Here is a 27,273-nt window from a genome sequence, read left to right on the forward strand (position 1 = left end):
AGGATCGCTTGAGCCCAAGAGTTTGAGGTTGCTGTGAGCTAGGCTGATGCCATGCCATTCTAGCCCAGGCAAGAGACTGAGATTCTGCCTTAAAAAAAAAAAAAAAAGCAGAAATGACCTTGCCAGCTTATTAAGCAAACAAAATATCAAAGCAGAGCCATCTTAAGGCAGAGATCAAAAATGTAATTAGACATTAAAAGTGACTGTCCCCACAGAACCATTCCCTTTGGCCTCAGTGCCTAGCTGTCCTATTGCAAATCACTCTGAGCCTGAAAAATGTGTGCCTTAGACTATGTGCAAAGCTGCTGAGCTATAGTTACCATGGGAATGGCCCCAAACTTTAAATTTCACAGAAACAGATAAATTGAGACCGAAGAGATGTATCGTTCGTTCCTCATCTGGTAAGCCTAGCAATGCCTCCTAATTGAGTGACTGCCATCATTTCCCCTGGGATGTGCTTCCTCTGATCTCCATGGAAAATATTCTTGCTGCTTAGTCTAAATTTTCCACCCTTTAAATGTTAATTTCTCCTAACACTACTCTGGTGAACGTCAATGTGCCTCCACTTTCCTTCCTCTTTTTTCTAGGCTGGCTGCAGGGCTGGGTGCCTGCACAGGTGCTGCTTGGAGTGGACACACTGCTCAAAGATGCAAGCCAGTGACTGCTCTTTTCTGTTTCCAGATTTCATGTAAAGTTAGGATAACCCTTGCCCCAAATTGGGAGGGAAATTCCAAGTCACTGATAACAAAGGAACAACCAAGATAAATACTGACAAAATAAGCCAGACAAGAAAACCTCCAACAGCAAGAGGCTGGCTTTGTGGGCAGCGGGAGAGCCAGGGTTACCTTCTTCTTGATACCATCTTGGATGACCGTAGTCCGATACAGTCTCAAGAGACCTTCCTCAGACAAGTTCCGCACCAAGCGGACAATGGACTTCTTACAGCACTTGGTAGACACGCCTTCTTGCTTCTCCTGATCCATGATCATCTTCTGAATCCTGTGGCATCACAAACAAGCAGTTAACATTCCCAATCTCAATGTGAGGGGCAACAGACACGTGCCTAATGGTATCTCATGGACACTAGGGAAGAATTAAAGTGGGTTCTCACCCACTCTGGAAAGGTTAAAGATCATGTCTCTCTGTGACAAAAGAGTGAACTAAGGACAAGCCACCAGCCACGACACACCACATGCTGAACCCTTCGACAGCAACTTGAAAGACAACCTGATTTATGACCATGACAGTGGAGAAACTGAACAACATGATGGATGTCTGTGTTCTCCAAGTCTACATGCTAATTTAACATTTAGCCAAGGGACATTCCAGTTCACCACTATCCCCTCAGATCTGAAGCTCTTCTTGATATCTCTTACTCTCTAGAGCTTACTGAATCACTATGGTAATACTTCTAGATCACTGATCATAGAATGGCAGGGCCAGAAGGGACATTAGGAACACTCAGCCAAACCTCTCACTGCATAGAAAAGGGACTGTGGGGATGGTATTTGCAGATGGTCCCTGCCCCTACTCAGCCCTCATTACAGAAACAGAGTATGCAGAAGGACCGTGTCCTTGATGGAAGGTAAGTCTCCTTCTCCTCGAGTGACCTTCACACTGGGTGCCTCAGAAGCCTCGAAGATGCCACCAAGAGGTCGGGGTGACGGGGGATTATAAGGACCAAACCAGAGCTCAGAGCCTCTAATCCACCAAAAACACAGAAGCTCTGTTTATGTCTCTTGTTTTTATTTCCATAGAAGGTTCTGTTTGAACAAAAGCCTCCATGAAGAACTAAAAGTTTATGAGTAATGCTATTACCTGCCTAAGTATCTTTACACTCCTGCCTTAGCAACAATTTTCCAAGAAAGGAGAAAGGCAAATGCACTTTCTCCACGACTTCTACTTCTTGCTCAATCATTCTCTCCCTGTCTAGCATACTGATATTCCTCAATGTCTACAATTTTTGAATAATAAGAACAAACTCTAATCCCTTCTACCACTACGGGATACCAGAAGAATCTAAACAGTGAAACAGAGATTCAAATGCCTCTCAAGTCATTTCTGTGGCTTGTGATGACTAACTGGAATAAGAATCATTGTTAGTGCAAGACAGACAGACAGACAGACAAGACTATTCCTTACGTGAATAAGCTCTCGATTAAGCGGAGGTTGGTGACGGCTTCTATGATCAGATTCCTGCGTTTCAGCAGTCGGTAAGTTTCATGGGGTTTGTCTTGGCCTGAGCCGTGCCTTCCCGTCTTCTGGGAACTGCTACTCTCCTAGAACAGAGACCAAAAGCACAAGCTACAACAGGCTGAGCGGATTGGGGGCCACACACCACTCTTGTGGGTGCACTTTCCCTCTTTAAGGAATTTCTACTCCCATCTTTCAAGAAGGAAAGTCAAGAAATCTATTCTTCTACACAGGATTCCACTGCCCCAGCATTTCCATGCTTTGAAACAGCAAAGACATCTGCCAGCAGAGGAGCCTGGGCAACTTGATGATATCAGTTGGTTTCAGAACAGATCTTAGAGGCATCTACTACAGAAACCCCTAAAAAAAGTAGAAAGCATTCCCTTAATTTTCCCTTGCTTCTTCCCCAGTGGAATGGAAGAAACAGACATACTGACAGACACCTGCATGCCAGTTACTCTATTAGGCTATTTTAATCAAAAACTTTCAACAACCTTATCAGTCTTGTTCTCATTTCACAGAAGAGGAGACCAGGATTCAGTGTGACTGAGTAACCATCCAGGATGCCACAGAGAGGGAAAGTGGGCCAGGACTGGGCTTCTAACTCCAAACAGAGGGATCCATGGGAAATCTCTGGGCAACAGAGGACAACACAGAGCAGAGGCAGGCTTTCAAGTTCAGAAAGGGTTCCACGAGGTAAATCAGGATGAACGGACCTGTGCTTCCTCTTTTATCCCTGCCAAAACATCCACTTCTCCCTTAATGTCTCCTTTCTGTCTCCCATGAGCTTACGATGAATTCGTTCCACCTCTCTTTGGATGAAAATATGTTAACGGCCAAATATGAACCCTGAATGGAAAGGAAATCCTAACTCTAACATAAGCCTTGTGAATCACTGGGCCCAAATCAGAACCTTATGGCAGTCCTGGGACACTCCACTTGCCGCCTCCTCGCTTAGAGTAGCACTTCCAGGAAGTGGGCAGGTGCCCAAGGAGGCTACCCAGAGACGGCAGAACAGTCAGCCCGTAGCCCGCTTCCTGCCGACCGTGGGACCGCCAGGTGAGGCACGGTTTTCTTGTGAAGGGGGAAGGACTGGAGGGGGAAAGATTCAAAGATTCGAGAAAGGTCCCAAGACTGGCAGAGAGACCTTTGTTCTCCTTTGCATTTCAGAGGGAACAGCTGGAGGAAAGTCACGCGACTAAATCGGCCACTTTCCACGGGCTGTGGCAGAGCAAAGAGAACAAGCAGGGTTTCTCAACGTCGGAGGTATTGACATTTAGGCTGGATAATCCTCTGTCATGAGGGCTGTCCAGTGCACTACAGAATATTTAACAGCGTCCTGGCTTCTACCTCCTCCACATCAGTAGCATCCCCTCCAGAAGTTATGATACTCAAAAATGTCTCCAAACACTGCCAAACATGCCCTGGGGGCAAAACTGGCCAGGGTGAGAAATACTGATCTAAATTAGCCATTCAAACTTAAGTGAAAAGAGTTGCTGGAAATTAAAACACTGGATAAAGAACGTGCGGGAGATTTCTGCGTGGACATGGGCTGCACAATGGTATTAAGTGAACGAGCACCACATCATTCCTCGGGAAGCCCCTCCCCTCACTCGGCGTGGGCGCTCTTACTGACTCTGCTGTTGCCGTGTGATTCTTATGGACAGAAATGATAAGGCTGATGTCCACCTGCCACAGGCTCCTTCTCAGAGACAACACCCTCCCTTTGTGGGCACTGACCTTTGGGTTTTCAAGCCGGACCTCTTCGATCACAGCTATGTCGCCGCTGTTACTGTCTAGGCAGTGGGAGCCAAAGGACACATTGGGGTCTGAGGGGCCGCTGGTGTCCAGGTTGTCCCTGCTGACTGAGCCCCGGCAGGCTTTCTCCTCAGCAGCTCCTGGCAAGGAAGACGGCTGCTTCTTCGACCGGGGTGGGTTTAGGGCTTTCCACCCACCTGTGGTGGAGGCAGAGGTAGAACAAAGCAAGGGCAGGGTGAGAGGGGCATGTGTGCTTGGCAGTCAGACCAGACCAACAGGTCAAAGGGTGCTGTTTCAAGGGAGTATAAAGGTGAGGTGGTGGACCAACGAGCAGCTCGGTGCCCTCCTCCTGGCCTTTTCATCTAAGCAGAGTTTCTTGACTTTGGCAGCACTGACCTTGGGCCTGGGTAATTCTCTCCTGTGACGGGCTGTCCTGCGCATTACAAGATATTTAACAGCACCCTGGCCTCTACCTACTCCATGCCAGTAGCATCCCCTTCCCTGAATTGTGACACTGCCAAATGTCCCCTGGGGGGATCTTAGCTGGATACCAGATCTGCAATTTGTCATCAGCACCACCTTCCACACGCTTCAGAAAAAGTCTTTTATAACTAAACTAAAAACCTGAGGGATTCTTAAAATAGATTGTTGGCAGGAAGGGGATATAGGAAGCTTACAAAATTCCACCCCTTTAATAACAGACACAACCAAACTAAACATTTCCCGAGGAGAACTGACTTGCAAGTAGCCAGGAGACAGACCACAGGCCTCTCCCCTCCACATTACGCAGAAGTGATGTGAGTGCCACTGTCAGGCCCCAAATTAGGACAGCACCATGGGGATCCGTAGGTGTTAGCTGAACTGAACAGCAGTTTCCTGAGGATGCCCAGCAGCACCAGTGCACACAGCCCCTGCCTGCCCTCACCCCTGCTGAGCACTCCGTACCCTTGGTCGGAGTAGAGTGATGAAACTGAGTCCCCGGCCCAGGGTGTGCGGAGGATCTCGCATCCCCCTGGGACCCTCTGCCCTTCCGCTTGCTGCTGCTGCTGCTGCTGCCCTCCTCCTCGCTGTCTGACTCGGAGAGGAAGGTGTCTTCGCCTTCTGGCAGAAGCGACTCCTCTTGCACGGAGGCCAGGCTCACTGTGGTCAGGAGCTCACTCCGGGCTTTCTCTCTCTGGTACTGCCGGCTCAGGTCGCTCTCCTCTGCAAACACGCAGGAGATGTACTTCGTGGTCCGCTGCCGACCTTCATCTTCCATGAATCCCTAGAGGGAAACAGATGTGTTTATCCCACTCAAGAGAGTGTGTCACACCCACAGGCATTCAGGTGGCCTGTGACGTGTTTCACCTTTGTCTCTTGCCTCACCACCTAGGCCCTGGACAGCCTCTTGGCTCTTCCTGTCTCATCAGCACTCAGGTCCTGCTTCCACAGGCCTGTGGGAGATTGCTTTCTAAAGCACAATCCTGAATTTGTGTCTGCTCTACAGGACCGTGAGCTCCTTGGGGACAGGGTCTGACTGGTCTTCCATGTAGCCTCACTGCCTGGCACAAACTTGGCCCACAAAAAATGGTAAGTAGTGTCTGTTACTCAGAATTCAACAGTTTCCACAGAATAAGAGTCAGGTCCTGGAGGGCGCCAGCTCCACCTGGCCACTGCTTTAGGAATTAGGGCAATTGGTGCCACTATCCCCATCCATTTTGTCTTCTAGAACAGGAGAAACGGGCTCTTCCCAGGGCCCTCAATGAGAGAAAGAATAGCATTTTCTACACACCAACCACATGCCAGGGATGGTGCTAAGCACTCTGCAGTCAGCAGCTCAACTACAATGCTGCCTTCCAGCAATATGGCCAGAAGTGTGTAAGAGGAAAGTGATGCGCCAAGGGTGGAGAGGACAGGTCTGAATGACAAAATGGGAGTGCCAGACAGACATGGTTGGCCACCTTGATGTCCCAAGGAACCAGGCAAGTGACATAGGTGAGAAGGGAGGCCAGGTGGAGACAGAGGAACCCCAGAGAGCACTGCTTTTTCTCAAGGGGGTGGGTGAACGCTAGTTAGCGCCAGCTGACTGTGCCTGCTCAGGAATGGGCTCCTGGTGCCTCCACTTCACCTTCTGAACTTTTAATACTGACAATTCATTCAATCTTTAAAAAGTAAAAACAAAAACCACAGTGAGGGGGAGACATAAATTTGCGATGGCAGATGATCTAGTTTCTTGACTGTCTGAGATGCTCGTTCATAATCACACTGTGAGCACATCCAAAGACAAAGAATTGTTGGGAAGATTCACGATGTTACCTTGACCACTTTGAATCTTTGAAGAAGTCGGCACAGCATTCTTGCTTCTAGTTTTCCCACATTCATAGCCACTCGGATTTCAGCTTGGGAAATTCCTTTCGTGCCTCTGCGCTCAACTGTGAGAAACAATGCATGTGAACCCAAACCTCTGTATAACAGCTGTTCTGCACAACATCAATTCCCACTCCACTTTTAAGCACAGACATTTCAATGCAATGAAACCAACAGATATAATAAAATACATGCCACTTCTCTCCCTTCTCAAGACTCTGAATAATAATACTGTACTATACTAATAATATTATAATACTAATAGCTAATTTTTGAGAGCTTACTATCTGACTCTTCCATGTTAAAACACTAAATGTCTGGCCGGGCGCGGTGGCTCAAGCCTGTAATCCTAGCACTCTGGGAGGCCGAGGCGGGCGGATTGCTCGAGGTCAGGAGTTCGAAACCAGCCTGAGCAAGAGCAAGACCCCGTCTCTACTATAAATAGAAAGAAATTAATTGGCCAACTAATATATATATATATAAAATTAGCCAGGCGTGGTGGCGCATGCCTGTAGTCCCAGCTACTCGGGAGGCTGAGGCAGCAGGATCGCTTGAGCCCAGGAGTTTGAGGTTGCTGTGAGCTAGGCTGACGCCACGGCACTCACTCTAGCCTGTGCAACAAAGCGAGACTCTGTCTCAAAAAAAAAAAAAAAATTAAAAAAAAAAACAAAAAAACACTAAATGTCAGGAATCAAAGGTTGATCTACTAAGTTCCAGGAACAGCATTTTTTTCCCAGCAGCAGGAAATTAGCCCTTTCACATGAATGAACTTTGTCAGATACACAAGATTGGCCCCTTTAAGAAGCATCAAAATAATTTTTAATTAAGAATTTTTTAATGTATATTTTTCCCTTCCTTGTCTTTCTCAGTAGACAGAGGCATTATGGACACTGACTATTGCATTGTCTCATAATGGTCACGTGAGCAGGGACTGTGGGGGAATAATGCCGGTTAGCCCTGTAGTAAATGACCAGCAGGTGACTGTGCCCTATGGTATGCTCTGTGTAGCTTCGGCTCCTGCCCTGCCACAAGCTGCTGTTTCCCAGTACTGTTACTGCATCTGCTTCTAACAGGCCCTTCTAAACTCATCCTACTACGTTGGGCCTGAGAACTCTAGGAGCAAGCCTGCCTGGGGTTGGGAGACAGGCCAGTAAAAGTATGCGAACTGCAGGGCAGACCTGGTGGTAAAGCTCTTTGACTGTTCAGAAATATTTTCCCCTTTATTTCCTGATGTAGCCACATATTTGAAGCTGCCAGTTAAAATCAATCTAGATAAAGGAGGTTTCACTATATTTTACATGTATAAAAATAAGCACCAGAATTAACAGAGATGACTGGGATATGTTCCTACACTGAACTAGCAACACGCCCAAAGTTGGGATGAAAGGGGTAAGGGCAGCTTTTCCCAAACTGTGTTGTGAGGAATGTGTCCTGAAAGATGTTAAGAGAGCTGCCAAACAGACCTATAAACAGGCTGCCCGCTGAACCAGACCTGCAGCCGCTTCACCTTCCCCTCTGTCCTCTGCCCCACACCACCATGGCACAGCACTAAGACAGCTTTCTTTGTCCCTTGTTCCTAGATTCCCAGCCTGCAGAGACTGCAGACCAATCTTGGAAGGCAATAGGTAGCTCTTAAACCTTTGAATAATAGTACTTATAGCTATTTTTTTTTCATGCTGTCTAGGCACTAGGCACTATACTAGATATTTTAATTCTATGTCATTTATCTTCAAAATGTATTAGTGTGAGTATTCTCCCCAGGTGACTGTTGACTAGATTAAGGGATACCCAGATAACTGGTGAAGCTTTATTTCTGGGTGTATCTGTAAGGGTGTTTCCAGAGGGGACTAGCATGTGAGTGAGTAACTAAGACGGGAAGAAGATTCTGCCCTTGATGTGGGCGGGCACCAGGCAGGGGTGGGGAACCTGTGGCCTTAAAGTTACATGTGGCCTTCTAGATCCTTAAGTGCGGCCTTTTGACTGAATCCAAATATTACAGAACAAATCCTTTAAAATTCTGGATTAAAATTTGGATTTGGTCAAAAGACCGCAATTAAGGATCTAGAAGGCCACATGTAACCTTAAGGCCAAGGGTTCCCCAGCCCCTGGTAGGGCCTGGATAGAGCAAAAAGGCAGAAGAAAGGCAAATTTGCCCTCTCTCTTCTGGAGCTGGAACTCCCTTCTCCTTCTCCTGGACATCAGAACTCCAGGCTCTCTGGCCTTTGGACTCGAGGACTTGCACCAGCCGCTTCCCTGTTTCCCTAGCATGCAGATAACCTATCATAGGACTTAGCCTGCTTGAGTCAGTTCCCCTGATAACCCCCTCACATATCTCTCTACATGTTTATGCTACTGCTTCTGTCTCTATGAAGAACCCTAACACACCCTACTTCACAGATGAGGAAACTGAGGCTCAGAGACCTTGCTAAAGTCATAGACCTAAAAGTGACAGAGCAAGAATTCAAACTCCAATCTGACCTGAAAGTCTAAACCCTTCAAGGAAACCAGGGTGCTTCCCGTTGTGTGACATTCTCAACAGAAGAGCCCTCTTTCGACACATGGACAAAATATTGCTTGATTCAAACACTTGGGAAGCATATCCGAGCCGCTGTGAGAACAGGACTTACTGAGCTCATAGGTCTGTGTGAGCATATCCCGCTCAAACACAATGTCCACTGGAGGCACTGCCTTGGAGAAGACCTCCTCGTCATCGTCGTCCTCCTGGTCGTCTTCGACCTTCCGCTTAAATTCCTTCAGCAGCTTGAGGCACCGAACCATGACGTCAGTCCCTGGGAACACAGCACAGGTTTTCCAGCAGTGAGCAAAAGCAGTGCTGTGCAGGGGGATGTGGAGAGTCTTAAGTATCACAGGAGACTTCGGCAGAGACAGAGGGCCCAAGAAAGGTCATACACATCATTATGTCTGGAACATGTCTTGGGGGTGCAACACCTGAAAATTTATTCCATAAAACTGCTTCCTTTGTTTTTAGTAGAATTAGTGAATAAAGAAATTCAAGTGAAAGGCATAAGGAGGTGCTATTGCCGTTCCTGCTGGAGACCAGAGTCATGACAACAGGAAACGTGCCTGTCTCTTCCCAGCACCAGGATAGGGCCTACTCAGGAGGCACAAAAGTAGTATTTGCTAAAGGGATTAAAAACATTTTTCCTTTTAAGCTAATACCACTGCCAATAAGGTGTGGCAACACTGCAACCAAGTTCTATAATTCTTCTCGAGCATTTCTTTCTTTCTTTCTTTTTTTTGAGATGGAGTCTCACTTTGTTGCCAGGGCTAGAGTGCCGTGGCATCAGCCTAGCTCTCAAACTCCTGGGCTCAAGCAATCCTACTGCCTCAGCCTCCCGAGTAGCTGGGACTATGGGAATGCGTCACCATGCCCGGCTCATTTTTTCTATATATTTTTAGTTGGCCAATTAATTTCTTTCTATTTATAGTAGAGACGGGGTCTTGCTCTTGCTCAAGCTGGTTTCAAACTCCTGACCTCGGGCAATCCGCCCACCTCAGCCTTTCACAGTGCTAGGATTACAGGCGTGAGCCAACGCGCTCGGCTCTCCAGCATTTCAAAAAGCCTTTACAATGATTCCAAGTATGGGAATTTATTCCAAGAAAACAACTCAAAAAGAGGCAAAGGCTACCGGTACTAATAGGTCCATTACAGAACTCTTTATAGCATTAGCTCTTATGAGTAACATATTAAAAACATCAGCAACAGGGGACTAAGCAGTAAATACCAACAAGCCACCACACTCTCTGTGGACTAGCTAGCATCTGTCTTTAAATAATCACACTATGCCTATATCACAACTTATAAAAGCATGAAACGGGAAAAAATAACAAGCTGTGCCTATAGCTGTAACAAGAGAAGATGTCTGTGAGGACTAAAAAGGTACATAGAAGAACAGAACCATCTTGATACTTTACATGTGTTAAATCATTTAATCCTAACAACCCTATGGATGAAGAAACCGAAATATAGAGGGGTTAAATAACTTGCCCAAGCTCCCAGCAGCTTGTACATGACGAGCAGAGTTACTCAGGCAGGGTCACAGACCTCCAACATGGGACACTGAGATATCCTACAATGTGTGACAGTATGGGAGACGGAATAATAGGCCCTCAAAGATGTCCATGTCCTAATCCCTAGAATCTGTGAATACGTGGCCTCACATGGCAAAGGGGACTTTGCACAAGTGATTAAGGATTTTTTTGTTGTTGTTGTTGTTGTTGCAGTGGTGAAGTTAAGGATTTTGAGATGAGGACATTAGCCTGGATTACCTGGGTGGGCCCAACATAGTATCACACAGTCCTTATAAGAGGGGGGCAGAGGGTCAGAGTGGGAGAGGGGAAGACACTGGGTTTGAAGATGGAAGAAGAGCTCACAAGCCAAGGAATGCAGGTGATTTCAAAGAACCTGAAAAAGGCCAGGGAATAGATTCTCTCCTTGAACCTCCAGAACAAACAGCCCTGCAGACATCTTGATTTTAGCTCAGTAAAACCATTTCAGATAATAATAAATTTGTGTTGTTTTTAAGTCACTAAGTTGGTAGTAATTTGTTATAGCGGTAATAGGAATAATGTGGACTGTTTCTCCAGCAGCTTATGCCAGCATAGAGATGTGCAGAATCCCAGGGTACTACAGCAAGGAGCAAGAGTGCAACAGCTGGTCTCTGTGGTCCAGCCCCTCTTGTATAGCAGCTGTGGCCCACTGAGGACCCTGCCTACAAGGTGTGAAACAACTATCCCCTCAGAGCACAGAAAACTGATGTCTAAGGAAGGTCAGGCCTAACCACCCCAACTTGTGCAGTGGAATTTCCCCCGGGACGGAGCACATGGCTTGCAGATGAGGTTCACAAACAGGTATCCCAGGGCTCTGCCCTCATCAAAGACTTACTTAAGGAGACCCTCTGGGAGGCCTGGCCTGGGGCTGGCGATCAGCAGGAGTAAGGACGGCCTCAGCCAACCCCAGGCACTAGTCTGGTACTGATCCCATCTACTCCTCACAGTGACAGAAAGTCCCCCAGCCCACGGCATTTTATTAGAAGCCTTTGGCTCCCTCTGCTCCTGCCAGGTCCTCCCCTGGGGGTTCCCGCTTTTTGTATTAATGAGTATTTTTGTTTTTGTTTTTTTGAGATGGGGTCTTACTCTGTCTTCCAGGCTAGAGTGCAGTGGCACAATCATAGCTCACCACAGCCTCCAACTCCTGGGCTCAAGCGATCCTCCCACCTCAGCCTTCTGAGTAGCTGGGACTACAGGCACGTACCACTGTGCCCAGTAGGCTCCTACTTTCCAATGTGGCTCTGCCCTGTGCTCAAGCCCTTGCCCTGCCCTCGCCCATCATCTCTTGCTCCCTGGATGGGAGCCTCAGGGAACCAGCAGGGAAGGTTTAGGGAAGAGGAGAATCTTGGGTCCATCTGAATGGGTGAAAACTATTTGAATGCCTGGGATGGGGCCCCTTTAGGGTTCCCCTAGGATTTTCTTATACCAGCAGCACCCTAGCAGCTGGTGCTAGCACACCAGCACACAGGCTGACACTGACCACCAAGCCATTCCCCACTGGATCTCCCTCTTGTCTTCCGCTCAATCCCCTCTCACCCCCACCCCCATCTACCTTTGCCCCTACCGTGGTGCTCACAGAAGCAACCTATTGCTCCTAATAATAACATTACAACCATTTGTCAAGCACATACCACATCCTGGGCGCTGTCCTGAGCTCCTTACGTGTGCTGCATGAGTTGATCCTTACCACAACCTCAGGAAGTACGGGCTATCACACGAGAACACCGAGAAGCTAAGAAACTTTCCCCAACAACTGCCCCTTAACGAGTGAGGAGCCAGCATTTGCCAGGCAGTCTGGCTCTGGAGGCCAGGCTCTACACCTTTAGTGGCAGGCACCCCTGATGCAAAGGCATCGATGTGACCGAGAACAGCAGAGTGACCCAGGGCCAGGACACCAGCAGCACAGCACAGCACGCAGGGAGGCAGATCTGAGGCTCTCTCAGCCGCAGCCAGGCAGTATTTTCTCCATTCTTAACTTCCTTAAGGGGCTAATTAGCTAGGAAAAGATACCCAGAACAGCCCTCAAAATAAACACAAGCAGCAAAGGAGAAGCCTTACTGGTACACTTATGGACTCAGTGGGCAGAAAAGGAAAAACGTCCTCTCAGCCGTCAGAGCTTCTGATCTTCTCACCACTGAGTGCGTTCACTGTCCCCTCTCTGCCACCACAGCTTGGACACCCACCTCGTCACTGCCTTCACCAATGGCACACCTGCCTCTCCCGCTGACAGCCAACATGGACGTCTGGAGGGACAGCAGGGACACACCTGGGCTCCAGGGCCAGGCACACACAGGTTTCCATCTCAGTGTCTTTGGGGAAATCACTGAGCATAACTCTCTGTTTTCTAATAAGTAAAACAGGATGATGACAATGTTCTCTACCTCATGGGGTTAATGTTAGGATGAGAAGATAACATCTGTGCAGAGGCTGGCACGGAGCAGTACCTCAACACAAGCACCCAGCACCCGCTGTGGGCCAGGCACTGTGCCATGGGCGCTACATGAATTAACCCACAAAGTCTCACAAGCTCAAGGCAGGCCAGCACTTGTAGCTCCATTTTACAGATGGGGAAGCTGGGCACTTTTTCAAAGTGATGGAGCTATAAAGTGGCAGAGCTAGGATTTGGGCCCAGACTATCTGCCTCCAGCATTGATGCTCTCAACCAATAGGGCAGCTATCCTGAATAGTATCACCAGCACCTAGCACAGGGTAGGGACATGACAAACATGAATGTAAGTAAAGAGAGTCCCTTCCTGTCGTACAATGAGGCCCACAGCTGGCCTCTGGTGGTGGTGGTGGCCTGGCTCCTTCAGACTCGTGGCCTTGGTTCTGAGCATGGGGCTCAGGAGGGCACTTGGACAGCCAGGCTGTCAGTCAAGGGAGCCTGAGGGTGAGGCCCAGGGACTAGGAGCTATTCCCTGCAATCACGACGGACATCATTAGCCCCAGGATTTACAAGAAGCATGAGACCCAGAGGAGGTGCTGTAGGTGGGCCTGCTCAAGCACCCCAAGGCTGGGCCTAGTGCAAGGCTGCTGTGGCTTCCAGGAGGCCTGAAGGGACACATGCGGGGGTTGCTGGCGGCTGTTGGGCCAATGGGGTGTGTGGCTCTGCCTGCCCCACAGAGCATAGCTGATTTCTCTGCCATGAGTCTGAACCGCACTGACTTTCTTCTGCACCCCTCAGACAAGTAAACCCTGCTGTATTTACCCAGGCTGTGTCCGGCTCTGCTCCTCAACTCACAACTACAGAAACACTTCCCTTCCCCAGATGTGTCATGCACATCTTCACTTTGGAAAACCTGTGTTAGGCAGCATAGCACGAAGGTAAAGAACTTGGACCTCCCTGACACACAGCTGGCTGTGAGCCCTGATGCTGTCAGCGGGCCTGGGCCAAGCTGGTTGACCTCCCTCAGCCTCAACTGGAAACTAAGGCTAATGACAACATTTAACCCTTTAGGGCTCTGGGGAGAACTGTAAGAAACAAGGGCAGGTAAATGATGGAATGCAGGAAACCACTTGGAATTAGTTTCATTAGCACTTTCTGCCTTTCCCACGGTTCTACTAGCCTCAGAATTTCAGTTATTATTGTTAAAATCCCTTCAGCTCCTACTTGTCTATCTTCTAAAGCCAAAAGCAAAAGGGGCCAGAGGGAGATCTGAGTAAGCACACGTCATCCAGGATGAATGGGGCCATCACTCCCTTTGAGCTGCCACTCCCTTGCTGCTGGAATTACCAGCAATTTCCCTTGCAGGAAATGGCGACCTCTTAATGACAACCACTGACCCCTGGATGCAAGGCTTTCCTTCTAGGAACAAAAGGCGGGAGCAACACAACCAGCACATGCTCACAAGCACAAGGTGTTGTAGGCATTTTAAAGATATGACACACTAATGGCAGCAGTTCAACACAAAGGAATCATGTAGAACTTCTGTGTCCAAGATCCAGGACAGGCTTAATTTAGAGATTTTGAAGACCCAGAAAGGAAAATGAAGGGGTAAACCCTTAATGAGCACCTGGCATGATGCATTGTTAGGTGTTTTTAGAAGCTATTTTACTTACTCGTCACATGGCTTCTGCAAGTTATTATGGCCATTGTAGGAAAAAGAAACCTGATGCTCAGAGCAGTCATGTGATCTAACCAATATCTTTCATGCTAGGCTACCTGGCTAGGCTAGAATTTCAAATTTCTGTCAGAAAGCACTATTCACCGTAAAGGGAAACCCAGAGTAACAGCTGTGAAGTGGAACCAATAGCCTGTTTCTCACATTCGCAGTGAAAATTCTCATCTGGCCTCCTAGCAAAATGGTGCTCTCTCCTGAGATTAACTTGGGAGAGAACAAAAGCAAGATGGGAATGATCCCCAGGGCAGCTTTCCTCTGTAAGGGACACAAGCAAAGGGACAGTCCTCCTGGTGAGCCAGGCAGATGTCATGTAGATTCAGAGTGTTTCCTCTACCCTCCCCCTGCCAACACACAAACAACACCCCACCGCCACTCCCTGAGCAGGGGAAAGGCTGGGCAGGGCTGGGAGTCCTTCGGATAGTCTGGGGAACTGAAAGAGTGGGCAAGCCCCCAGGACAACTTGGGGAAAGTAACGGCCTTAGGTGACCGCAGAGCAGCCTGACCAGAGGCAGGGAATACAGAATTAGGGCAACACCGCAATGGTGGAGGAGGCCACCACAGCCCACACCCCGGGACGATGGGACAGGTTAGAAGTGTGGGCTCTGGAGTGAGTCTGTCTGTGTGAACCTGCCTCTGCCAGCCTTGGCCAGTTGCATGACCTTGGCTAAGTGAAGTGTTCTCTAGGCCTCAGTATCCTCAGCTATAAAATGGGGACAAGAACAGTATCTTCCTCATAGAGTACCCAGGACAGTGCCTGACACATAAGTGGTGCTCAATAAATGCTTGCTGCTGCTTTCATCACTACTGTTGTCATTACGACAACTTCGGGAAAACACAGTTTTTGAGGATCATATGTTACACCTAGTCTCCTGGGCTGAAAGTGCCAGGAAATTGCTTGGGGCCTTTACCTCAATTTAATTCCATAAGCATTTATTCTGTGCTGGGTCCAGAACACATACAGATGAATGAGACAGGTTTCTTGCCCATGCAAAAGGTTGCATCTGAGAGAGGCTGGGCAGTGTATGGAAAATAACATGCTTAGGTTTCACACAAGCCTGAGTTTGAATTCTGGCTCTACCGTGGGGGAACTTTGTACCTCTCTGAGACTCAAGTTTCTCATCAGTAAAACAGGGCTAATTCTAACAGCATGTCTAGAATAAGCCAATAGTGAGGACTAAATGAGTGAATGCATACAAGCTGCCCTAGCATGATACCTGGAACACACTAAGCGCTCAGTATGCGCTCTGTGGCTCGATGACTACTGAAAGAGCTGGGCACACTGAGAAATATGCTACAATGTCCCCAGGGGTCTGCCAAGCATGCACAGAGCTTGGAAACAAGAGAGGCAGGATTGAGGGAGGGGAGGTAACATTTGGGTGGACAGTAAAGGATATGTAAGGACTCTCTGACAAGGCAGAAGAGGACTGGTGTTCCAGGCAGAGGGAACAGCATAAGCCAATGCGCTGAGGTAGAAAATGGACCACTGGGGAAGTGGAGGGGGACGGGCAGGAATGACAATGAGAATGAAGAGAAAGGCAGACTGCAGAAGGTTTCCATGCCAAGCATAGGTAATTTTACTTTTTACTTTGCAGGTGTGATGTTTGGGGCCAACTCAAAGCTATTTCTGCAGTGGATATGGACGATGGCTTGGAATGAAGGAAGCCTGGAAGGGAGGCCAGATCTGCAGACCTGCAGGCCCCTTGGAGCTGTCCTTGGCTAGCTTTTCCCATTATCCCTCTCCCTGGCTCAGGCCTCAGGCACTCACCTACCCAACTTCCACTTTCTCGTGTGTTCAGCCCAATCTCTCACAGGAGGTAGTGGAGGAACTGACTGGTGCATGGGCTCAAGAGTCACAGTTCCTGTGTTCAAATCCCTGCACCAGGCCGGGCACAGTGGCTCATGCCTGTAATCCTAGCACTCTGGGAGGCTGAGGTGAGTGGATTGCTCGAGGTCAGGAGTTCGAAACCAGCCTGAGCAAGAGCGAGACCCCGTCTCCACTATAGACAGAAAGAAATTAATTGGCCAACTAATATACATAGAAAAAATCAGCCAGACATGGTGGCACATGCCTGTAGTCCCAGCTACTCGGGAGGCTGAGGCAGGAGGATCCCTTGAGCCCAGGAGTTTTGAGGTTGCTGTGAGCTAGGCTGACACCACGGCACTCACTCTAGCCTGGGCAACAAAGTGAGACTCTGTCTCAAAACAAATAAATAAATAAATAAATAAATAAAATCCCTGTACCAGCACTCGCTGGCTCTTAGCTGTAAGGCTGGTGGTGGGCCCTCTGCCGTCTCTAGATCAAAAAGAAAAGGCTCATGAGACCAGACCTGCCAAAGACAAACTACCAGGCCCTGCTGAGAAGAAACACACCCAGATGTCCATCTGGATAAAAACGTTTAGGCTCCTGGGTTCCACAAATACTGCTAGCCACTCCTATTTCTCAATGACCACCCAAGGTCACAATGGAAAATCCCTAGCTCTTCCTGCCAAAAGTCCCTAGCCCAGCCCAAACGATATAAAAGGCCTCACCCCCTTCAAACGGACGTGACTTCTCCGGCCCCCCTCTCTTGGGGCCCATGAACCTCACCTGGGAATGTTAAGCCATGTTGTTTGGCCTCACTTTTACTCTCTCCGTTTCTTTCACCGTCGAAAAACTTTATATTAGCCAAGTGACTTATGCCTCCATTTTTTTAGCAGTGACATAAACCAAAAGAATGGTACTGACAACATTGGGGTGGGGGATTGGAAGGATTCAAATTAAAGAAATAATACTTGGCACACTGTCTGGATATTATCTTGATGTTTTTTTCCTCCCCACCTCACCTCCTACCCCAAGACTGGTGACAAAATGGGATAACAATATGGTATCTTGCCCAGTTCCTTCCTCTTTTTAATGTCCTTAGGCAGCTCCACAGAGTCTAAGACTTTTCTTACTAACTGCACAAGGAAACAAGAGTATTGATGATAATACACATGGGTGCTTACAACGGCTTAGTAAATTGTATAAATGCATGGTCTAGAATTTCAAAGTCATCATTAAATACCCAGTGCAAATATCACCTCCCCAAATCCTTGGTCTGAGTTTGTGACTGAATTCTTTAGGTCCCCAAAGTCTTAAAGTGTGACCAATGGATGGGAAGGGCTGGGCATAAACTACAGTGCTATAAACAAGGACAACAGTGAGACAACAGGGAACCTTTATTGAGGGCTCTGAGCCAGGCACTGTTTAAGATCATAACGTCACCTTGCTAACACACATCCCAGTCACTGTACTGGCCCCAGGCACACCTCTGATGCCAGGCTGGTCACCCTGTATGGACATGCATGTGCTCACAAGTTCCTGTACTTGCCTTCTGCTCTTCCCAGCTCAGGGAGCAGTCTCCAAATCAATCAGCAGGCTATACCCTAGAAAGGTCTGAAGGAAGCCCATGGCTAGGCATCAGCCCCAAGCCTGCCCTTGTCTGCCCCAGGCTGCTTCTCTGGAATTCTTTCCAGCCCCCACTCCCTTCCCACCTGCTTGTTTCCCTGCTAACAGCCATCCACTGCTCCCACCATGTGCAAGATTGAGTGGATGTTTCCTCCCTGGGAGGGCAGCAGAGGGAAGAGAGCTGTTCCTGACAAAGGGCACTCCCTAAATACTTAGCCCCCTCCAGAGAGCTGCCTAGGCTCCTGTAGCAGTTACTCAAGCCCAGGAATTCACACCCCAGGGGATCTTACCCCTCTTCTAAATTCTCACTTTTAATAACTTCTGCTGTATTAACATGTGTTTGTTTCTTTTACTTTTCTTATTAATGACAGTAATTACTTTTAATTTTTTTTAGCTAGTATTCTTTAATCACTTTTGTCACTTTTAACATAAATTCTGCTTATTTTTAACTGTTTTAACCATTTTCCCCCAGCACCATTAATTTCCTAGGCTTTTAAAATTTCTGACCTTTTTCTATTCTTTTTATGTTTATGCTCACTTTCATCCTTTTTGTTTTTCTGATCCTCATTCTTTTTAACTCTAGTGTTTTGATTTCAAAGCTCTTTTAAACCTTTATATTTTATTGCATTTTAATCATTCTTTCTAGGCTCATTTCTCTTTTTGTTAGCTTGTATACATCAACCCTACTATCTTTTTAAAAGCGTCTTTTGCCATGTTAATGTTCATAGTTTACTGTACCCTGTTATGTTTCTTGGTTCAGTTCTTGTTTTTATTTGAATTTTTAACAGTTTTATTGGGATATAACTCACCTATCACACAGTTCACCCATTTAATCTACACAAATCAATGGCTGCTTAGCATATTCACAGGTGTGCATCCCCATCACCAGTCCATTCTAGAACATTCTAATCACCTCAAACCCACTACCATCACTCCTCTCTCCACTCACCTCTAGCCTAAACCTCACTAATCTACTTCTAGATTTCCCTATTCTGGATTTTCCTATACATGGAATCATATATTAATAGTAACGGCCTTTCACAACTGGCCATTCTTTCCCCATTGAACAGTCTTGGCACCCTTGCCCAAAATCAGTTGACTACAGATATAAAGGTTTATTTCTAGACTCTCGATTCTACTCCACCCATCTTTATGTCTGTCCTTGTGCCAGTACCACGCTGCTACTGTTGCTTTGGGTTACGTTTTGAAAGTGGGAAGTGTGAGTTCTTCTACTTCATTCTTTTTCAGGATTGTTTTACCTGTCTGGGTCCTTTGTAATTCCCTGTGAATTTTAAAATCAGCCTGTTAATTTCTACAAAGAAGTCAGCCGGGGTTCTGATCTGGATTGCGTGGAATCAGTAGAATGGTTTGGGGAGTAATTACCACCTTACTAATAATGTTAAGTCTTTCAATTCAGGAACATGGGATGTTTTCCCATTTACTTAGATCTTGAATTTCTTTCAACAGTGTTTTGTAGTTTTCAGAGCATACATTTTATACTTCTGTTAAATTTATTCCTAAGTTATTGTGAACAGAATTGTTTTCTTAATTTCATTTTCAAATTGTTCATGATGAGTATATAGAAATGTGATGGATTTTTGTACATCAATTTTGGGTCCTGCAATCTTACTGGACTTGTTTATTTTTTAAGACTCACAGAGGCAACAGCTCCCCTGCCATCCCTTTCTACACCAGACTCATCTTGTCACCAAACCTAGAAAACCCACTCAAATGCCAATCTCAGTCATCAGCCCCAGGGAGCACGACTTCTGTCAATTGCTTCCAACTGTGATCATTTTCTGAGAGATTGCAAAGTTAACTTCTATTTCTCTTCCTTTCCTCAGCACAATTTTAAACACAGGATGACTGGTAAATACTCGAAGAAAATAATCCAAATTTGCAAAACAGATCAGTTCAGGGTGATTGTTTTCATTATGAAGGTTTTTTAACTTTTTGCAAAACAGATCGCTGCAATATTCTGTGCAATGAAATATGCATTTCAAATGTGCCTAAATCCAAGCTCTTTACGGAATGTTACAAACAATTCGTATACTATATCTTAGGCACACCTGTAAATTTACATGAAGTAATATATCATCTTCATTTATTATTTAAGTCTTCTCTACTTCATAATGCCTTAAAGGGAAATTTTTATGTTAATTTTGCAAAGCAGAATGACAAAGCTCAAGGCAAAAAACAAAACCCCTGAAAACTGTGCATTCATCCCTGTCTCCTACACAGGGAAAGTAACTGAAGTGGCACTTAATTAAATGTGCTAAGCACATGCTTAGCCCCTACTCTGTTCCAAGCAGACACTGCACAGGCATTAAGGATATAAAGTATGTAAGGGGTGTGGCCACCACCTCCAGAAGCTCACAACCTAGCTGGAAAAGTCACACAAATAAATAACTGAGCCACGAAGTGCCACGGACATGAGGGAAGGACTGACCATGAGCCTAGGTTTCCAGCCCGAGCAGAGAGAGGTAGGCAACAATGTGGGCAAAGGGACCACCATGGGAATGAGATGAGTCGCCTGCAATCAGAATGGCTCAGTGTATGTACCTGTCACAATCTAAATAATCTGATTGTCATCATCTTGGGTGTCTGCCCTCTTAATCTCACATGAGGAACTGAAGCCACCAGTATTGGTGCTGAGTCTTGCTGACCCTTCTTTCGGGAAATCTTCCCTCCCAGTCCCAGGCCTCAAGATGACCAGGACCACTCACTGCACAGGTCCTATGGACGGAAACACCTCCAAGGGTCCAGCACGTGACACATCAGAGTGAAGCAGGCTGTGGGTTACGCAGCAGCAAGCAGGGTGTTCTTGGTGAATGAGAAACGTGGGTCCCATCGAAATGGGGCAGCATCTCTCTGCCTAGCCAATTGCTAGTAAAGAAATGCAGTCAAATGTTGCCTAATTTTATTTTTACAGAGAAGTTGAAAGTTAAACTCTTTAGGTGAAAATTAGGATTTTTAAATGCCAGTAACAAATTCAACAAAAACAAACACTGTGAGCCAAACAAAATACTAGAAATTGCTAGATTTGACCTGCATGGCACCAGTTTTTGACCCCTACTCTGTGGACACTGTCAAACATAAGCCCCATAACACCCTGGAAACTGAGTACTGTCACCACCCCCAGAAAATCCAGATGAGGAAACAGGTGTACAGAAGTCAAATTCCTTGCTCAAAATTACCCCACCAGAAAGTGAGGGAACAAAAATTCTAACCCAGGGCTGTCGTATTTCAAAGCCTGTTCAGGTGTCTGTTAGTTTCACGTGGTTAACTTGAATTTCCAGGGACCTCAAGTTTGGGAGGAGCCTTTCTCCACGGCTGCCTGACCAGGAAAAAAGGTTCTTTAAGGCACTAAGGTTCCTCTTTTTATTTATTTATTTATTTATTTATTTATTTATTTATTTATTTATTTAAGATAGAGTCTCACTCTGTTGCCTTGGCTAGAGTGCTGTGGTGTCAGCCTAGCTCACAGCAACCTCAAACTCCTGGGCTCAAACAATCCTCCTGCCTCAGCCTCCCAAGTAGCTGGGACTACAAGGAAGCACCACAATGCCCAGCTCATTTTTTTTCTATATATTTTTAGTTGTCCAATTAATTTGTTTCTATTTTTAGTAGAGACAGGGTCTCCATCTTGCTCAGGCTCATTTCGAACATCCTGACCTTGAGTGATCCGCCTGCCTTGGCCTCCCAGAGTGCTAGGATTACAGGCGTGAGCCACCACCCTTGGCCTCTTTATTTTAAATATAAAGTTACTCTAGTTTGTTTATTTCTAACACCTTTCTTCCAACAGCTCAGAAAATAGAAGTGACTAATAGAGCCACAGGCCATGAGTATTTTCAGCATTTAGAACATCAGACCTCAAAGTCAAATACTAAAGAATCTCCTAACAGTTAAGTTTCCCAGGACACCTCTTAGTTCATGAACCTTTTCTTCCTTGTCACAGGACCCAGCAATCCTTTCTAATCTCCTCTCCACTCAGAGACTGATGCCACCCACTCTTTCCCTTGAGGAGTTCCAGTCATTCCATCAATCATGCATTTACCTGGCACTGAAGAATGTGTTAAGAACTAGGGACTCTACTCGCAAGTGTTTTCTTTTTCCTCTTCCGGGGTCGCTGTCTGCAGGCACTCAAAATGGTCCAACGTTTGACATATCGCTGTAGGCTTTCCTACAACACAGCCTCTAACAAAACTAGGCTGTCCTGAACCCCTGGTAATAGAATTGTTTGCCTTTATACCAAGAAGGTTGGGAAAGCACCAAAATCTGCATGTGGTGTGTACCCAGGTCGACTTCGAGGGGTTCATGCTGTGAGACCTAAAGTTCTTATGAGGTTGTCTAAAACAAAAAAACATGTCAGCAGGGCCTATGGTGGTTCCATGTGTGCTAAATGTGTTCGTGACAGGATCAAGTGTGCTTTCCTTATCGAGGAGCAGAAAATCGTTGTGAAAGTGTTGAAGGCACAAGCACAGAGCCAGAAAGCTAAATAAGAAAATGAACCTTTTTTGAGGAATAAAAATTAAAAGGCTTGAAAAAAAAAAAAAAAAGAACTAGGGACTCAAAGATGAGGTTTCACTCCAGGAGGGCTTCCCTACCTCCCACCTGCTCCTTCTTTGTTTATACACTTGTAATATTGTAATTGCCTGTGTGTTACCATCCTTCCACAAGACTTTTCTCAGACACAAAGAAGCCAGACAGGGTGGCCAGTGATTCCATTAATTAAGCTAGAAATAAGAGACAGAATCCCCTTGGACTGGCAGTTCCTATTCCCTCAACAAATATGGCCGCCTGCCTCCTGCAGGGCACCCAGCTAGGTGCTGGGGATGCTGTGAGTCTGCCCTCCTTCCACACACGTTCTGCTGAGATGTGCTGATGAAGCCAGTCCCCACAGGTTACCTGCTATGCCTACAAAGTCACACACATAGTAGGTCCTATGCAATTTTTTCTTGTATACCTTTTGGTTTTCCTAGGAGTTAATAACTCATTTATCTCCATTTGTTTGGTTTTCTATATACCTATCACTAACCCACACTCAGACTCTCTGAGCATGAAGCACACCTCTGAAGCGGGGAGAAGAGGAAGGGAGAGGTTACCATCAGGTGGGCTTCCTGAAGGGTGAGTCAGCAGGGGCTGCTATTTGTGGCAAATCCCCACATTTCAGTACCTAGAGAACTTTTCTCTTGGACTCACCAGTGTCTTCAGAAAAGAACTCTCCAGCCTCCAGCCTCGGGGACTGCAAGACTGGCTGTCAGTGTTCTAGGAACCCACGTTCCCTTTTAGGAAGCTACTGGAGGATATATACAAAATGACAGCATAAACCAAGAGATAGCCAAGTTGGGAATGGCAGCTGGGGGAATTTTCACCTATGGAGATTGTCATATATCCGTTTTGGGCACGATGCCCTGTCCCCAGCTTGGCTTCATATCTCTGAGTCTAGAAATCCTCTGGCACCTGCTCTCTTGAGCCAACTCCAGACTTATGTCTCTGTGAGAAAGGGCTTCTTAGGGGGGGTGCAACTTTCATACAGACTATCAGCCAATTCTCTCATCTCTAGCCCCACCCACATTTGTGATTTCAAAAGTACCTGGAATCTCCAACTTCTTAGTTTATTTCAAGTTTGGAGGTGTCAACTCCTGGCTATCGCACTTCACACACACTTAGCTTTCCCAGTCTGTTGCGTCAGTCACCATTTGTCCATCTGCCTTTGAACACCAAAATGTTGTTGCCAGCTCTCTATGCTGTCATTTCCTGTCCTATTCTCTGCACGTGAGAGCTCCATTCCTTTTATATCCCTATCTCCACTACAGTAGAGTCTGGGTAGAGAGTGGATAAACGCATATATTCTGATTATCACCTTCCACTGAAAGCTCTAACCCTTAGCTTTTAAAATGATTTTGGTTAGTCAGGAGGTTAAATAGCATGGGACAAAAATGAAGAATAGAGAAAAATAAAGGACTAAGGGAGGTTTTTAAAGTTTTATAGGCTATTGTCCTTAGTTTAACTTTCTCAGAAGGCTCAAAACCTACATTTGTCATATACTGATTGTTTAACCTTCCGTGAGTTACTTAGCATCTCTTAACTTTAATTTTCTTACATGTAAAATGGTGATAATACCACCAACCTTATAGGGCTAGCCGATGAGACCATGCAGCACAGAGTAGGTACTTAGTATAATAACAGCTGGCTAAAGAATGGCTTTAGAGTGGCTTTAAGAGTGGCTCTGTGTCAGAAGGAAAATATGCACTTGCTTTATGGGCATTGTAAATTTGAGATGTTGGAGGACACCACACAGAGATGTTTGCTGGACATGAGATCTGCTTTCACTCAGCAAACATTTTCTGGGCACTTTTGATATAGAAGGTCCTGAGCCAGGCACTGAGGCATTAGAAGTTCAATAAACATGTGAATCCATGCTATAAGGCAGAATGTGATCAGAAAGAGAGGCTGGAGCTTAAAAAAGAGAAGTGACAGCCATTCATCCACCAGGGAACAGAGGCTGAGAGCTGGCATTACCTTTCTTTGTCTTACAAGGTCCACATTCAGGGTGAATCTCTTGTAAGGGAAGAGAAATCACTTTGGCTAGTCCGGCATTCAGCATGTACTGGTACAGACGCTTAAATGTCCTTTCACACAGCCCCTGCCAAAACACAATTTAAAAGCTACTATTAGGTATAAGGAAGATGTTTGAAATGACTAAAACATCATGTAAATGAACACAAGTTCAGGACCTGAATTAATTATTGTGAATGGAGAAATGCTGGAGGTACGAAAGAGCAGAGGCTGCCAAGCTACACCGTCAAGGGAACAAAACAAAGTCCAGAGCAGGACAGAAATGATTCTACCTGTTGATGACAAGGGGGCAGGAGCTTTGCCTAAAGAGATCCTGAAAGGGTATACATGGGTGGGAATGAGGCAGGTGGGAGGGGGCTTTTCACCTGAAAAGGTATCAACCTTTTCATGTTGTTTTGATTGTTTTAAACAAGGGTATTAATTATTAATATATAAACATAAACACACACCTCCCACAGGCAGTAGAAAAAAACAGATTAAATTTTTTTTTAAGTGTGGTCTGTCTGTGAAGTTATAACAAAATGATGATGAGTATATCCTTCCTATCACTCATATTTCTGCATGGCTCATACAACCAAAATGATCCTAAGTACATCTTCCCTGTGGGGGTTACCAAAGGCAGCCTCCAGTGCAGGCCATGCTTTTTCATCTATATAATGTCTTTCTAAAAAAGTAATTTACTTGCCAAATTTGAAAAGTGAAGAGACTCATAAAAAAATAAAAAAAAAAAAAGCACCCAGCTGGTACCTCATCCATGACATTCCCAGATCTGTTGGTAAGCAAAGAATGTCACTGATAGGTGCAAGAACCCCAGGTTATTCTCGGATCGCAAGAAAAGAGGAAGTTACCCAGTTCCTACAGATATATACAGACGCAGTTAAATCCTTGCCTTGGCTCAATAGGCTTTAAAGTCTGAGATTCCTCACAAAAAAATTCCAGCAAAGCCAATTGAAAAAAAGAAAAAGGGAAAGCCTATATCGCCAATAACTATTCTTGCTGCAGTTTATGCAAATAATCAGGCCAAGTATAATGAGACTAAAATTTATTTCACAAATAAATTGGTCCTACAATGATTTGTCTTAAGTAGAAATGGGAAACTGTAGAGAGAAAATTACATTTCAAAAGAAATTATACGCCGGGCCCAGTGGCTCATGCCTATAATCCTAGCACTCTGGAGGCTGAGGATCACTCAAGGTCAGGAGCTTAAGACCAGCCTGGAGCAAGAGCGAGACCCCGTCTCTACCAAAAATATAAAGAAATTAATTGGCCAACTAAAAATATATAGAAAAATTAGCCGGGCATGTTGGTGCATGCCTATAGTCCCAGCTACTTGGGAAGCTAAGGCAGGAGAATTGCTTGAGCCCAGGAGTTTGAAGCTGTTGTGAGCTAGGCTGACACCATGGCACTCTAACCAGGGCAACAGAGTGAGACTCTGTCTCAGAAACAAATAAACAAAAAAGTAATTATAGTAAACTCATTATTAGATTCTAGCTTGAATCCTGAATTCTTACCTGGCCACAAGTCTCAAATAATGTTTTCAAATTTTTCTTCCATTTTTATGACAGGGACTCAGTGAAATTGCCCCTACCTTTTTCCTGAGGTCCTGCAGGTATACTTTGTAACAAACAAACTCTGGGCAAGAAAGTCATTGTCTACTTCCACTATAACTGAAGATGTTTTTAGTTTAACATCTAGACACCTCAGCTGGATGCCCTCCAGACTCTATGGAATGGTTACAAATATTAACCTTTGTTTTTCTTCTGTGTGCAAGCTTATCTGCAATGCAAGCTTCTAGAATGGCACAAAGCTGTTTAACTGAACTGATCTATTCACAGAACTAAAAGACTGACTAAAGAAGATAGGGAACACTATGTTTATTTTTATTTTTTTGAGACAGAGTCTCACTCCCTTGCCCCGGCTAGAGTGCCATGGTGTTAGTCTAGCTCACAGCAACCTCAAACTCCTAGGCTCAAGCAATCCTTCTGCCTCAGCCTCCCAAGTAGCTAGGAATACAGGCATGCACCACCATGCCTGGCTAATTTTTTCTATATATTTTTAGTTGGCCAATTAATTTGTTTCTATTTTTAGTAGAGACAGGGTCTCACTCTTGCTCAGGCTGGTTTTGAACTCCTGACCTTGAGCAATCCTCCCACCTCAACCTCCCAGAGTGTTAAGGTTACAGGCGTGAGACACCACGCCTGGCCTACCCCATTTCCCCCCCACGCTCCTTTGTATATCTCTATCTAACAATCTCTAACTCAAATTTCTCCAAAGTTATCAGCTTGGCTTTTAATACGTGAAACGTTTTAGTTTCAAAGTGGAGACTGAAGAAAATTAGAAATATTTTATCCCAATATACAGCATTTTGACATGCTGCACTGACTGAAGAAGGCTCAAGGTCTCTGCCCTCTCCCTCTCCACCCAACACACACTCTCCCCAAAAGTTAAAGTTTCTTGTGAACCATGAGGGCCAAAAATAAAAGAAGAAAAAAAGATTTAAAATTATTTTTTTAAAAAATTAAAACTTCTTTATCTGCTTAAAGCTCCAGACCCACCTAGTATGACAACTGCTCTTTTCTTCCCCTCCCTGTAGGACCAGGAATGTGACCACGCCTGAACAGATTCTTTAAGAAGATAATCTCCTGCCTCTCTAATTAATTCAAATCCCACTGAGAACTAGTTACTCTTCGTTCTCCACCCATTCATCCTCCCTAGTAATCTTTTATTGCCACTCAACAGAATTCATCTTCCCCACTCCCCAGTAACCCATTTTAC

At 45.8% G+C, this 27,273-nt stretch overlaps 1 protein-coding gene and 1 pseudogene across 1 annotated transcript in view; one reads left to right on the forward strand and one right to left on the reverse strand.

Annotated features, from left to right (window-relative positions):
* The window catches only part of GTF3C1 (general transcription factor IIIC subunit 1), an 81,644-nt gene that overhangs the window by 40,815 nt on the left and 13,556 nt on the right, over window positions 1-27,273 (reverse strand). Inside the window, exons 6-12 of the mRNA XM_012780101.3 lie at window positions 24,442-24,565; window positions 8,925-9,086; window positions 6,247-6,362; window positions 4,897-5,215; window positions 3,934-4,148; window positions 2,143-2,279; window positions 846-999 (exon numbers count right to left, since the gene is read on the reverse strand). Of these exons, the coding sequence (XP_012635555.2) occupies window positions 846-999; window positions 2,143-2,279; window positions 3,934-4,148; window positions 4,897-5,215; window positions 6,247-6,362; window positions 8,925-9,086; window positions 24,442-24,565 (1,227 nt within the window). The remainder of the gene's footprint in view (window positions 1-845; window positions 1,000-2,142; window positions 2,280-3,933; window positions 4,149-4,896; window positions 5,216-6,246; window positions 6,363-8,924; window positions 9,087-24,441; window positions 24,566-27,273) is intronic.
* Window positions 22,027-22,478, forward strand: LOC105879689 (large ribosomal subunit protein eL34-like; annotated as a pseudogene).

This window comes from Microcebus murinus, chromosome 19 (assembly GCF_040939455.1).
Source record: "Microcebus murinus isolate Inina chromosome 19, M.murinus_Inina_mat1.0, whole genome shotgun sequence".
Classification (NCBI taxonomy): Eukaryota; Metazoa; Chordata; class Mammalia; order Primates; family Cheirogaleidae; genus Microcebus; species Microcebus murinus.